Genomic DNA, 15,870 nt, shown 5'->3' with positions numbered 1-15,870 from the left:
GGTGTGCGGCAGCCCAGTACTGTTCAAGATAACTCTCAAAAACCTTCTATCTGAGAGCCAGCATACAATTAATCTTTAAAATGTCTTTTTTTTTCTCTATTTCAAAACTAAGCTTCGAAAAGGTACACCCTCAATGATAAATGTAAGCTTCATAATTTTAAAATGGCCTAAACATTTATACCTCATGGTTTGAGCCAAGGACAGCCAATAAGATTCAATACACCCTATCGATTGGTAGTAGTTGCCTGAAGTGCTGTGCTGAGAATAATTTTGAGGTCAAGTTCAGGCTCAGTGGGAGAGTGTGCCATGTTCGATTAACCATGTATATACCTTGGATGATGGAGAAAGGAGAGGTGGCAGAATTACTTATGGGGGAAACAGTTTTTTAAATAAATGACTTTAGAATGCAGTAATGTTTTATAAAGGGTCTGGTATGAACTTGCCTTGTATCAAGTTGTGCACCTAGTATTGTTAAAAAAGTTTAACTTTTGTCATGATTGTTTTCATAAATAATGACCTTCTTAAGTTAAAATACTTCATGTGAGCATTTTCATTTGTAACCCTACTCTGAAAAAAAGTCAAAGTTGCTTCTAGTTAGTTTTAATAAGCAACTTTGCAGCTTGATCTGAGAATCTGAGGGCATTACATATATTTTCTGTATGTAATCCATTTATAGATGTTTATATACACACACATTAGCAGGCTTATTACATAGGTATCTATTACATTTACATGTAATATATAATAAACACATATTACGAGTAGGGAACACCAGTGGGGTCTGGATCACCCCATGTGAACCAGTCGCAGTGCTCTAAGAACGGTTGAAGATACTGTGAATCAGTGGCTGCCATTTTTTCAGTGGCTGCAGTTTTTATTAACTGCCTACTGGGTGCTATTCTTCTGTTCACTGTGTTAGGTGCTTTCCACTCTCTTTATTTCCCCCCTAAGCTTTACCAATACTTTCTTTTTGAGTTAAGCTTGGTTATTTTCTATTGAGCAATGAACAACTACACCTTAGGGAAATTTAGTAATTGTATAGGATGATATGGCTACGAATGTTGTAGAGCCAGAATTCAAACCAAGTTTTGTCAGGTTTCAAAGCCCTTTTTCTAAATAAAATCAGGTCATGTCTTGACGAAATTGGAGGGCGCAGATGTTTCCCGGTGATGGTCTATGTTCTGTATGTATCTGATGATAACTTCTGGATTTTCATTTGACTGACTTTAAATGTTGGATAGCTTTGGGGAAGAAAGTGAGCAATGCCAAGAAAAGAGATTATTTTCCAGTGTTTGCCAATGGGATGCCACTGAGCGGTTTTCTTGTAGACTGTAACGTTCTGTCTTACAGGCACTACTTTGGGTTTAGAGAATTTATTTCAACTGAGACAAAAACTTCCCTGAAGAACTTTTATTGTTGGGGAAATACATGTGTGTAGTGTTTTTCTGCTTTTCATGAACTTAAGTCTGGTTCAGAAATGAAAAGTATCTTGCAATTTGGTGAAAATACATTATCAGCAGAAGCATGCAAAGTGGTCATACCTCAAGCCATAAATGTAATTGGCAATGTCATTTTCTGTTTTCCAGATTCCTTGGTGTTACTCAATTTTCGCCTACACATGCCAGAAAGGCATTTCCTTGTTTTGATGAGCCCATCTACAAGGCTACTTTTAAAATCAGCATCAAGCATCAAGCAACCTATTTATCTTTATCCAATATGCCAGTGGAAACTTCTGTGTTTGAGGAAGATGGATGGGTTACGGATCACTTTTCACAGACCCCTCTCATGTCCACATATTATTTAGCCTGGGCTATTTGCAACTTCACATACAGAGAAACTGTCACCAAGAGTGGGGTTGTAGTAAGTATTTTAAACTTAATGATGCTTTTGGATTATGCACACTCTGTAGAGTAATCTGACTTCTGGATTAACAATGAATTATTCCTGTGCTCTTCACATTTATGTGGCTGAATTTTTTACTTAACCCTTGAGAGAAAAACCATCTTCCAAGTTTCAAGGAGTCAGAGAGGAGTGTCTCTTTCATACCCAGCCCTCTTATGCCTTTATCCACCTCTCCCACCCCTGTCATCTCTCTCCCGCTCCATCTCCTGACTGTCTGGAATAACTGTCGCTTTGGGAAATTGCCTGTTTCTGTTTATGGGACTGGGAAAGCTGCTTCTTTTTATTGTGAAACATTTCAAATATACAGAAAATGTGGAGAATAACGTAATACACTCCATATACCTGCTAGCAGCTCTATAGAATCTAAACATTTTACTGTCTTTGCTTCAGTCTAATTAATTTTTGAAAAAGTAAAACATACCACATTGAATTGAAGCTTTCTGTGCACCCCTGCCTGTTCTTATGCCTTGCCCTCTTCCTTAGAGATAATCACTGAATTTGGGGTTTGCCATTTCCATGTCTATTGTTTTGCATTTGGTAAGTATGTATCCACTTATAATACATGTCATGCTTTAAAATGTCACATGTATAAATGGTCTTACAGATATCATCCTGCAACTTATTTTTTATTTCATTTTATTTTTTGCTTAAAATTATGTTTTTGTGCTTTATTTGAATAGAATGGTTGAATGAATCCATCAAAATGTATCATCTTCCTATAGATGAACATTTTAATTTTTCTGATTTACAGTGATTAACAGCAATGTTCCAGTGAACATTTTTGTACATAAGTTCTTCTGCCAATGTGCTAGAATTTCTGTATGGTATAATGCTTCTTTTAGCCCATAACACCCAAATGTATAAAAATACGTTCCTAGGAAAGGGTAGTATATAGGAAGTCTGGAGAATCACTGTTTGTGTTCAATTTATAATGAGAATCAATTGGACTTCCTATGACAGCTACCATTTGTGACACCATAGTGTTCAAGGCACTTTTTGCCTGCTATTGCATTGCATTAATGAAGCTAGATCAGCCATGCCGTTACTAACTTCCTCCTCATTTCAGGGGCTTACACAATACATATGCATTTATTTTAATTTTCATGTCAAGTTCTACAGTGAGGGATTATAATTCCAGTTTTGCAAATGAGTAAACTGAGGCGTAGAGAGGCTCAGTAACTCCCCCAGGGTCACAGAGTAAGCAAGTGGTAGAGCCGCCAGTCAACCCCCTGTTGGTCTGATTTCAGACATGAGGCTTTTCCGCCCTGTGCCCCAGGGGCTCTGTCTCACCATCCCGCCCGTGTGTCTATGACAGAGTTCAGGGGATGATTGTCTCCGTCCGATGGCCATCATATTCGGTGTTGCTTGAACATAACTGAAGAAGTGAAAGAAATCTTCATCCTTATTCTGTAGGAAGTTCAAAGCTCTATGATAACTTAAATTTTGAAATATAGGTTGGCCAAATAAATTTTTCTCACTGTTACTTTCAATTTAAATTGCTGTGGAGCCTATTTTAAAAAAATCTGCCTGCATAAAAAATTCATGCCATTATTGAACAACTGCAAATTGTGAATTCATGTAGAAAACCATTAAAAGAACTTCCTAAATGCTGGCTATAGAGGGCTGGATGACATTTTACTCTTTTGGACTTACACTCTTTTGATATGTGGAATTCCTCTGATGTTTTTGATGTCTGGATATTTCCAGGCTGTACACATTGGACCACACACAGAAAAGGAACACGAAGACATCTCATTTCCTTTTACGTCTTCGAAAGATGGTGATTGACTTGCTTTGGGTCAGCTAGTGGCACAGGGTAAAATGGAAATGTTTTTTCCAAGCATGTTTTCTTAAAAGTGTTCTCAGCCCTTCACAATTATGCTGGCTGCAAAGTGACCCATGTTTAAGTGACCCAGACACACTCTAATTATTTCGACATGACTTTGTATTAGAGTTAAGAATCTAAGTAATTAGTAAACATTTTAAAATTCCTCCTTAATAATTTTTATGTAAGGAAGATAAAACAGGCTACTAGAGAACATTGAAAGATCAACTGAAGTAAAATGTTAGATTGTATAATTTAAAAATACTAAGAAGCATAAAAAGGAAAGCACTATTGCCATTGGGAGCCCTTGCTTATCAACTATGGAAATATGGTTAAAACCCGGTCCTCTTTTTCTGTCACCCCTTGGAAGTCCAATCTACTTTCTTCACACTGCCTTCCCTCTCTATTACTGGGAGCACATGGGATGGACATTTCTCAACTCTTAACAACTAGAAAGAGTGGGAATTTGGTTATAAAATCTTGGAAGTGGGAGGGCTGTGTGAAGTCCAGGGGGTCATTTTGGATCGGAGTCTGAAGCAGTTTCCTTCAGGACATGAGAGAGCAACTTGAGTAGCATCGTAATAATACACAGCAGAATGTAGTAGTGCCTCAAGTATGCGTATGTGAATCATCATCATTATTTTCTTATCAAGTTATCTACACTCTGCAAGGCACTAGCCTAAGTAATTAGAAAGATAAAAAACAATCTTAGATCCCTGTAGTACAGGGATTGCAAATGCAGCTTTTGGATGGAATCTATGCCTGCAGACATGTTTTGTTTACCCATCCCTAACACGGATTAACATTTTTATAATTAGTCAACAACATCTAGAAATTGGGAGATTGCACATAAAATTATTTATTTCTGGCTTCTCTTGAAAAATTGGAAGATCACTGGACCCACATTACTGCTTGGCAGTACTTGATCATTCATTTATTCCTACAGCAGATACATATTGACTGAGTGTCAGGAATTGTTCTAGGTTCTGGTGATATTGCTGTGAACAAAGCAGACAAGGTTTCTACTGTGAAAAAACTTACATCTTAATGAGGACACAGTGACAGTAAACAAATACATGTGTCACCTGTCAGGTGGTGATATGTGCATGCTGTAGATGAGTGGTGGCTGGCCCATTTACATGGGGCATTGGCTTCCCAGTGTAACTTAATCACGACCACTTTTGTAACTTTGTCGCTGGTTCACTGCACTATTGTACATTACCTGCTTTCGTTCTGTGCATGTTTGTGTTTTCAACCCTTGGCTAGGGACATAATTCAAGAGGGTAGCCAAGGAATGTGCATTGGAAAAGCAATGAATTCACTAATTGCAAAGTAGTGTTACTCGCATTCACTATCAAATGACAGTTGTAAAAAATAAAGACAGTTTTGAAGAGGGATAACTTGGAGTCTAGATATGTACTTCATGGGGGAGAGAGAATTTAATATGGCCCCGAATGAAGGTTTTGTCTTGGAGAAGCAGGTGAATGTGGGCATATAACCCTTGACAGGGGAAGTATTAATAAGACAAAGAGATAGGGATATTTATGGGAAATAGTGTAGATTTATGGTTATAAACATGGATTTTAGAATAAGATAGGTTTGTTTTAGAAGTTTTGCTTTGCTTCTCTATGATGTTGATTACTTAACTTTTCTTTATCCTGGTTTTCCTGTTTGAAAACTTAAAGTATGAATTCTTCCTTTATAATATTGTTTCAGTTACAATCATGGCATAACAAACTACTCCAGAATTTAGTGGCATAAAACAACGATTTAATGTGCTAAAAGTTTCCGTGGGTCAGGAATTTGGAAGGGCACAGTGGGGATACTGTCTCTTCGCAGTGGTGCCAGGGACCTCAGTGGGGGAGACTTGACAACAGGAGACGAGAAGCACCTGGACCATCTTCACTAATGTGTCTGGTGGTAGTTCTGCCAGTCCTCTGTGAGGTCAGCTGGGGCTGCTGGTCCATAGCACTTCCGTGTGTCCTTTAACATAATCTGGGCTTACTCAAAGTATGGTGGCCTCAGGGTGGTTGGACTTCTTACATGGTATAATAGCTCCAAAGGTGAATGGCCCAAAAAGAACCCCAAAAAGCTATGTGACCTTTTTTGACTTATCCTCAGAAGTCACACAGCATCACTTTTACTGATTTTTAATGGTTACAAGTAAACCACTAAGGTGATCCTTATTTGATAGACAAGAGCATGGACACGACCTCTTGATGGGGCGTGTCAACTAATTTGTAGACTTGTTTTCAAATCAATACAGTCTGCTCTCTGGTTACAAATTTACATTCATTCTGCACACAAAATACACTTACCATAAGTCTGATTCATTATAGCATCAGACTCAAGTTTAAGGTCCAGGATCTCAACATCTAATTTAGATCTGGGTGCAGATGAGACTACTTTGGTTTGGTTTCTTGGGCGTGGTTTCTCTCTTTCTGAAGACCTATGAACTAAGGAAATAAATGATCTATCCCCACTCCCCTCCCCCAAGAGACAATGGTAGGAGGAGTATGTGATTATTGCAATAGATATTTCCATTCAAGAATAGAGAGAAATGAAAGGATACAGTATTGCTGGCCCATAGCAGTTTTGAAATCCCACTGGGCACATATTGGCAATTCCTTAATTATGGCTCATTTCTGCTTCCTGTGAGTTGTTCTTTCTGGAGCTTGGACCCATCCTTTTGGCTCTTAATTTTGTCTTTTAAGGCATCTTCTCTCCTCCAATTCAGAATTAGTTTGTGTTTGCAATTGAAGAGAATTCTGAGCTTGCTTTCTACCAGTAAAAAGTTCGGGGTCCAAACTTTTCTATTGTATTGGCTGTGTTGCTTTAAGTCCAAGCATATATATAATTTTATATAATTTATAATTATATATAAAAATGTTGACTTCCTATGTGTCAAGTTATACCCATTCCATTAGACAAGACTATCCCCATAGATCTCTCTGTCTACCTTGAGACTTTTACCTTTAACATTCTTAGATGCTTTATTGTTTCACAGAGAGAGTGTTAAACAACAGAGAGTGTTTATGAGGCACACTTTCAAGATCCTCAGAAAGCCCTTTGTCTTTTTGAAAAAGTCTATGGGACATCATTTTAAGAGTGTCTGGAGTTTTAAGTTTCTGAAGTCACATTCTTCATTTCATCTTTAGTCCATGTTTTCCTGATAGTGATGTGTATTTTTTTTTTTTGTTCCTGCTGGGGCTGTTTCTTACTTTGAAAATCTTTTACCATCTGGAGAGGCTGGGGTGAAGAAAAAGTTTGAATTTCAAACTCAGCAAGTCCTGGAGTTTTTCTAAATTTTGATTGGAAACTGGACAGTTTGTTCTTAAAATCTTCTGTCCTTTTTTGCATTTTTCATTGCTGGAGAAAAAGCCAGGTGGTGCTTCCAGTGTTATGCTTGGAATGCTCCTTAGCTAGAAAATATACCCCTTTCAGTAGTTACAACTTCCACTTTTCATGATACTACAGGTGCCAGTGTTGCCAAATTTTCTTCCATTACATTGCAAAGGTCCCCTTTCCTTTAGCTTCCAATTCTCTTCACCTTAATGTTCTTTAAACCCTCACTGATAGCTTCCTCAAGGTTTGCAAAGCTTTTGCCAATACTACCCTCAAGAACCTTGAAGCTTTTGCCCACAGCTTAGCTCCAAAGCCAATACCACATGCTTAGAAGCTTTGTTATGGCAGTATCCCACGCCAGGTACTCTGGAGTGGGCTCTAAATGATATTTCTGAATAAGAAATCACTCTAAAACTTAGCAATAAAAAGTCACCATGTTTTATGCTCATGGATTCTGTGGGTCCAGAGTAGAAACAGTATAGAGCAGGGGATGACCCATCTCTGCTCTGTGATGTCACAGCTGTAAAGACTTGATATGTGGGTGTGACGTGACATGACAGCTTGGAGCCAAAATTACCTGGGGGCTTCCTTTACTAACAGTCTTTACTTAATGTCAGCTGTTGTCTGAGCCCTAAGTGAGGCTTTCCATGATGCCTGAGCTACCATGCAGCATCATAGCCTAATGTCACACTTGTTATTGGTAATTCAGGCCTTCAAAGGTGAGTGTTTGGAGATTTACACCATCTGTTCATTCCATTATAAAGGGTTACATAGACTGTATCAGTCACCATTTCTTTCTCCCGCCTGTTAGCAAGGCAGATGCTGCATTACTTTTTCTGACCTAGCCCAAGAAGCTACACAGTACCACTTTGGGGTTATCCTGTTAGTTATAAACTTAGGTTGGCCCAGATTCCAGCAGATGGGACATAGACCCCATCTTTCCATGGGAGTACTGCCAGAGATTTTTTGGACTCACTTGAAACCCACCACAGTTGTTATAACTATTACAGGAGATTTTATTTACAAAATCATAAACACGGTGCCTGACATATTGTACTGGCTCTGATGGTGACAATTAAATTGGTGAGATATTCAGAAGTCATAGAAGGGAGTAGTGATGTTTATGCTTGAGAGGTAGATGGAAACCAGATTGTTAAAGAGCTTGATGCCTGGCTAAATTTTAAGGTTTTGTTCAGTTACCAGTAAGAGCCACTGAAATTTAAAACCTGGAAACATGATATATATACTCAAATCTGCCTGAGAAGAGCATGCGCAATGTGAGGACATTAAGAGACATGAGCAAGGGGTCTGTTTAGCTATGAAACTCTGCACTAGAGGAGTTATAATTAAAAAAAAATAGCATAGTATAGATGTGAAAGGAATTTTAAAGGCAGAATTGGTAGTACTTGGTGAGAGATGAAAGAAAAAGGAAACGGGGGGAAGCAAAAGAGCAAAGAGTCGAGTGACTTTAAGGTTGAACTTAACAACAGCTCGGTAGATGCCACCCTCCACGTTCACTGTGTATTCTGAGTTGGCTTCACAACCAATGAGAGTTTTCATTTGCCTTGGCCAGTCTCTTGGATGTATGACCTACACTGTTATAATTGGTTATATAGATTTTTTTAGTCAGCATTCTTTGTATTATCAAGTTACAAAATCTCAATTTGAGTTGAAGCAAAAGGGACATTTTTTAGAAAGATATGGGGGTATCTCAAAGAATCTCAGGCCAGAGATGGGCCTGGGGCCTGGAGCACTGTGAGAAGCTTGGGGATCCTATTTCAGGTTCTTGTTAGTGCTTCTGCTTTGCTTTCCTCTTTCACTGTGGACACGCTTCCTCTGTTGTTTGATTCATGGGGTGGAATATTGCTGCCAAAAGTTTCCAAGTTTCTGTATTGTAGGAAGGTCTCAAGAAGGAAAGGAATCTTTATAAATTGCCAAACATGTAGGCAATGTCTTGGTTGCCCTTGCTTGAGTCACGTGACCATCTCTGGCGGAGAGTGCACACGCGGAGTCACAAAATAGGAACATGACATCTTCTGCTTCACCTTGTAGATTGGACTGTGTGGCAAAAAAGAGCAGTTTTTAGAGAAGGGATTCTGGGCAAAAAACTGCTACAAGTGCCCCAGACGTATTTTTAGCTTTATTTTGTGGACTGACTACTATGGGAAGAAAACACATAATTTACCACGGTGGTGCACACGCATATACGTATACCTACACCCAGGAAAGTACACACACACGTACATGTGGTGAACGTTTCTGATGCTCAGAGTGCTAGTGATAATACTGTGTATACACATTTAAAACGTCTGTATATTAAAATGTGTATCCTGTGTAGCTTCCTACTGAAAATGAAATTTAAGTCTAATTTTTAAAAAGATTTTATTCATTTATCTTTAGAGAGGGGAAGGGAGAGAGAAAGAGAGGGAGAGACACATCGATGTGAGAGAAAAACATCGGTTGACTCTTGTTCGCACCCTGACTGGGGAGCAAACCTGCAGCGCAGGCATATGCCCCGACCGCAAGTTGAACGAGTGGCCATCCGCTTTGTGGAATGACGCCCACCCAACCGGGCCACACTGGTCTGGGCTTAAGTCTAATTTTAACAAGAGAGGTAGAGGACTGTGGGTTAATGTGCCTAAGCACTTTTTCCAGTTTATAAATACCCATGTTAATAATAGGAGTCCTTTGGTCATTAGACATTCTGGTTAAATTGCAGTACAAATGTAATAATAGCCCACAGAGAAAGAAATAGTAACAAAAGAGTTGGATTACAAGCTATTAGAAATGTAAGCAGAGGGTTCCTTGCTACCCCAATAAGAACTAGCCATCCTCCTCCTCCTCTCTCCTCTTAAAATTCTTCGTGCACTCATCCCCCGTAGCCATCGTCTCACTGTTCACAGGCCCTTCTCGCCGGCCTTGTTGCTCTGCCACGTGTGCGCACTGGAAGACAGGCACCGTGTGTTATCTCTGTAAGGTCAGCGACTCCTACTGTATGAAGGGGATGGTGGGTGCGCAGTGAAAGTCCACTGAACATCTAAATGAGTGACTTCCCTTCAGAGAAGTCACAGTGTTGGTGGTTTCCAAAACTTTTGGTTAGGTTAATATATGCAGCATAAAAATGTATGAGAAGTAATTTTTTACTGACTTTAGAGAAAGAAGGGAAGGGAGAGAGAGAGAGAAATATTGATTTGTTGTTCCACTTATGTATGCATTCCTTGGTTAATTTTTGTATGTGCCCAGACCGGGGATTGAACTCACAACCTTGGTCTATTGGGATGAGCTACCTGACTGGAGGCCTAATGAGAAGTAATTTTGACCACTATTGAACTACAAATAGTAAATGTTGCAATACAGATATTACCACTTTAAGCCATTCTGGTAGCAGATGTAGGTAAAAAGAGAATTGAGTACTGAGGGGTGAAGTTTTACTGCCAAACAGGGAACTGACTTTAGGGCAGAGTCCAGGCTCTGGAGAACTTAGCATCGGGGAGGAGAAAGGGGGTGGTTCTTCTGAACTAAAGACCAGGGACTGTCTCTGTTTTCCATCAGGAAAGCATAGTCTCTGAGTGTTTTTTGAGGAGTTGGTGATGGCTGGCTTGTCAGCTGGGTGGACCTGAGCTGGTTAGGTGGTCTGTTGCCTTGTGCATGGTGGTCTTGGGATTATAGCATCCCTGCTGCATGAGAGATATGCCTGAGCCAAGTTTGGATCACCCAGTCAGGTCTTGTGAGCAGGCAATTCTTGTCATCAGGTCAGGAATTCACTGGAGTCAACAAGTTTGAGAAGTTAAAAAGAAAAAGAATATAATTGATGAGCTTCCTTAAATTTCATTAGTGTAGTAGAACAGAGGTGATAGGTGTTGTGAAGGAGTCAGTGTGGAGTGAAGAAATGGATACAGTGGTTACAGACTCTGTTTTTAAGAGTGCTAGTTAAGGGAAAGAATAGGAAAATCCATCTATGCAGAGCCTACTGTAACTGACTTTTACACTGAGCTGAATGTATAAGAAGAGAACCAACAAGTTTCCAGATGGTAGCCAAGGGTTACCTGATGTTTAATGGCTTGCCTATGTTGGAGAAATGTCCAAAATTCTTTGGACCTTTCAGCAAGTTTTAAGAAGCTAGCAATAAAGAAAGCAGATAGGAGGGGGGTGCAGTAAAGTTGGAAGACTGACAAGGCACCCATGGTCACCAGTCAAGAGGGTAAGACATCTAGAGTGACAAAGTTTTGTTGAAATCGTGGGCCATGGTATGCAGAGAGGCAGAGAGGCAAGTGAACCTGTAACAGAAGCGACATTCACGAACAGTGGGTTGAGATGGCTGAAGAGTGGAGTCACCGTGAGAATGAAAAGTAGGACTGGGGTGATGAAATGAATGATTCGGAAAGAAGATCCGTGATAAGAGGGCTTCAAAGGGGGGTTGAAGATAGAATCGTGGATTGAACAGAGATAAGGTAACTGTGAGCCCATATTAGAACAAGTATTAAAAACCGTTTAGGGGACTCCTTGTGAATGTTGGTAGGAAAGCTGTAAGCCAGGCTTCGGACTCTTGAAGTGTGAGTATCACCTGGAGACCTAGATGGGGAAGAGGGCTAGTGAAAGCTGGGAACTCCAAAAGAGGAGAGTGCTTTTCGTGGAAGTGGAGGCCGCCAGTGCAGTTGTCTCTTAGATGAGGTCCCGGCATATCTCGAGTAAAGTAAGAGCATATAATGTGATAATCTAAAAGGGTTTGCTTTTTCCCTTTTTGCCGTTTCATTCCTTTCTGACTTCAGATGTATTATTATTATTTTTTATTTTCACTCTTCTTTTTCCTTCTAGTTCTTTAGGGCTTTTACTTTAAAGGACTATTTTTGCCAAAACTTTATAATCCAAGGGAGGTAAAGTTTTGTGTATTATTGAGGAGGGAAGTGATAAAAGGCGTCTGGAGATTTAGGCCAGGGCCAGATCAGGAAGGGATTTGTGTGTCCTGTTAAGGACTTTTGATTTTACTCTGTAAGTAGACAGAACCATTGAATGATTTGAGCTTGGGAGGAGTTCACATCATATCAGGAGCTTTCTGAAGAAGCATGGGGATAATATAAAATGTCTTATCACACTTGCCAAAAGACTCAGTACATTTTCTCTATTATTTACCTGACCAGATCTGTTTTCCTGTTTGATCAAAACAGCCACGCAGCTATAGCTCAGCCTTCATAGGGATCAAGCAATAGGCAGTTACGTAGATGTATGGCAAACAAGTGGCATTGCTTCGGTCGTGGCTGATGTGAACAAGCAGCCAAACTTTTGCATCTAGTCTCAGACACAAAATGTGCATCAGTCCAGAGAAAAACCTGTGGGTAACCATGCTGTAGAATAAATGATGAAACAAATCATATTCTAAAGGTTAATGTTACTCAGATTCAAGTGGTTCTTCTAAGATTTGATGGCAAATTTCAGAAAGACTAACAAGGATATGTGGTTGAGATATATTAATATTTCTGGAGTCAGAACTTGCAGGAAACAAAGAGAAAAATCCTTTGCTGGAGAATCACATATTATGCCTGGAAGGCTCTTGTATTCAGTTGGATACATAAAACTGAATATTCAGAGTGGAAGAAGATATCGCACGTACTAAGAGCACTCTCTGTCCTTCGCCACTGCCACCTACTAATGTTTCTCGACTTCCTTTTCTGACCAGATGGCAGGAAAGAAACCTGCCGGGTTTGAGAGGTGCTGTCTGTCATCTTCTGATTTGGTTTAATTTGGGGGAGGAACTAGAGAATGCCTAAAACCAATCACTGTCCTTATGTAATGGTCACATGGCACTGAAAGTTACTTCTACTGTATTTCTTAAACCCATAGAAAACATTTCTTCCACTGTTCACAAATATATATTGAGCAACTGTGTTCAATAAAGAACAGGTATTGGAAAATTCTGGCATAATTAAGAAGATCAATGAGAGAACAGACTAGTCAGAATACATAAGAAGTGCACATAGATGTAGGATGTTGGGCGACAGAGAGAGGAAAAACTCTAAACTTTTCTATTGAACCTTTATCAGAAATGAATAGATACCGAATGTCTCCTCTGGGCTTGGCACCATGTTAAATGCTATACATAAACCCATGCATGTGGTATAGATTTTGTTTCCAAGGGGTTTCAGAGTCAGTTGTTGAGACATGATAAACACTCTCCCGTACACTGATGGTACAAGCACTGTTTTATAAAGGAAAGGGAAACTCAGTATTATGTAAAATGCCGAGGAACAGAGAAAGAGATCAATGAGGGCACGGGTAACTTTTCAAGACCCTTGGATCTCGAAGGATGGGTGAATTTAGGTAGGAGGAAGGCAAATCAGAGAGCTGTTTCTTTGTAAGATGAAGAGAGTGTCCAAGGGATGACCATGAGGTTTACTTCAGAGTGAGAAGATTCATAGCAGTTAGTTGGTTGAAAATATCTGAAAGCAAGTCAGGAAACTTAAGCAATAGAGGAAATCAATAGCAGGATCCTGGACCACTCACAGCGATGAAGAATTAAACAATTATGTTTTGGGACGGATAGCCTTGAGGATCTAGACAGCCGATACAAAGAATAATCTTTTGGGGCACTGTCATCAGATTATTTTAGCTGCAGTCCTCAAAATCCCAGGAGAGACAGAGAGAGAGAGAGAGAGAGAACAATTTGTTTTGCCTGCATGGTGTCTACCTCCAGGGATGATGTAGATGCTGGGCTTTCTTTATTGGTACACCTATCATGGACAGAGGGAATCTGGGGATGGGTAGTTTTTCAAAGGAAAAACAGCATACTATTATCAAGAAAAGGGAAGGTATAGCTTGTAAGCAAAAACATCAGATAAAATCAGGTATCATTTACTGAGTACGTACTTACTAGCACTGCTCCAAGTATCATTTCATTTAGTACTTCATTTAATGCTTTGAGGCAAGAAGATGAGACAAATGCAGCACCGAGAGGGTGAATAGCTAACTTGTCCGTGGTACATGGCTCCCCAGTGGCTCCCCAGCGTTCAGGCCCTGGCAGTTGAGTTCTCAAGCTTATTCTCGACGAGCCTGGATCTCAAGGGAGATGCAAAGTGGAGTTGCAGGAAGTGAGATTAAATTGGTAGAGTGAGTCAGAAAGACCAGATTAGATATCAAATGGAAAGAAGTAAGGATCCCTAGAGGATAAAGGAATAACATGATACAAGTAATATTTTGAAATATTAACCTTGAAGAAAAGTGCCAAATAGTTTGGAAGGGAGAAAGCCTAGAAGTTTTGAAAGCCCACGAGAAGGTTATAATCTAGACTGGATCAGGTAGGCTTAGATCTAGTAAAGACAAATACACTCACTGACTCTCTATGTGTCTTTTTTCCAAGACGGTGAAACAGTTTTGAGTGTAACTCCATGAAATGCTGTGGGTCAAATGCTGAATTATGATGTCAAAGCAAACAGTGTGCTTTGTCCTAGCACAAGAGCATAACGGTTCCGGGCAGCTTTCGGTTTCATGTCCTCTGTGGAGCCTGGCCCTAGGCAGCTTTCTTTCCCTTCTTTGTAATAGCTCCTCCGTTGTAATTCTTCTTGGATCGTTGTCTTAATACACTCTTACGGCCATTTTCTGTACATCTTGTCTTATTAGATTGCAAGAACTCTTCCCAGTGAAAAACATGCTCATATCATATATTATACATAATATATATAAAATCAGACGCACATATCATGTACAATGTGATACATACATATAATTTATATAGTACATACACACATAATGTATATGTATGGTATGTATATCATTTCTGTGAACTCCCTGATATATACACTATACTCCATGGTATCTGGCACAATTGCTTGCCAATATCAGTCACTCAATACATATTCGAAGCAAATGGGTGATACAGGATGTGTTTGAAGGAAAAATCAATAGGTCTTAATGAGTTCTTTGTTTGGGTGACCAAGGAATGAAAGTGAATCAAAGACAACCTGAAAGTGTCAGATTGCTTGACTGGGAGGATGATGCATTAATTAGTACAGTGCCCTTGCTTCCGGTGGTTTTTCCCTTTGCTTTTTCTCCCCTACGCTTTCACTTTCTCTCACTCTTCTCCGTAGAGTTCTAGGTTCAGGTGGAGGATTGGTCAGAGGGAGGTATTTCTCTTTCCTTCTTCCCTTCCCACGTAACAGCCCACACTCCTGTCATATCAGGGAAAGAAAATGAGGAAACACAGAGTTCTCCTTTTTAATATGGCAAATTTACTATCTGTGCCTCTCTGATGAAATGTAAATCTTTTAAATGTTAAGTCAGCCCAAAAGGTAGGTTACCTCCTCACATGCCTGGAATTAATGCACAAGATGTGTTGAAAGAAGAAGACTTTTTCTGAATGGGAGAGTGGTCTTTTAAAATTTTTGTTCCCGGACATTCAATGAGGAATTCTATCAGAAGGGCCTCTGCGGATACCTAAGAGATGCTCATGGTAGAGGCAGTTCTGTTCCCTTCCCTTCCGCTAGGGAGAGGCGATGTGCATAGCCACTGAGCGAAACAGTCCTGTATAAGAGAATTGCCTGAGAGGCAGGGATTCTATTAAATGCTGCGTGTCTTCTCAGAACCCATCGAGGAGTCAAGCAGAGCCACGCACAGAAGGAGAGAAGGAAATAGAATTGGTATTTGGCAGAACTGGGTTGGATTTGGGATTCCACCACTTATAAGGAGCAGGTTTCTTAACTGGAGCCATAGTTTCGTCTATGGAATGGGGATGACAATGTATGCCTTGGAAAGCTGTTGAGAAACTTAAAAGATGAAGGAAGTGATGTGTCCATCACAGTGCCGGACCC

General features: G+C 39.9%; 1 protein-coding gene across 1 annotated transcript in view; it reads left to right on the top strand.

Moving 5' to 3' along the window:
* Positions 1-15,870, top strand: part of TRHDE (thyrotropin releasing hormone degrading enzyme) — a 372,616-nt gene that overhangs the window by 12,097 nt on the left and 344,649 nt on the right. The window contains exon 2 of the mRNA XM_024576381.3: positions 1,587-1,860. Within this exon, the coding sequence (XP_024432149.2) occupies positions 1,587-1,860 (274 nt within the window). The remainder of the gene's footprint in view (positions 1-1,586; positions 1,861-15,870) is intronic.

The sequence above is a fragment of the Desmodus rotundus genome, chromosome 3 (genome assembly GCF_022682495.2).
Source record: "Desmodus rotundus isolate HL8 chromosome 3, HLdesRot8A.1, whole genome shotgun sequence".
Classification (NCBI taxonomy): domain Eukaryota; kingdom Metazoa; phylum Chordata; class Mammalia; order Chiroptera; family Phyllostomidae; genus Desmodus; species Desmodus rotundus.
The sequence above is the reverse complement of the archived record's forward strand: the minus strand, read 5'-3'. Positions and strand labels throughout refer to the sequence as shown.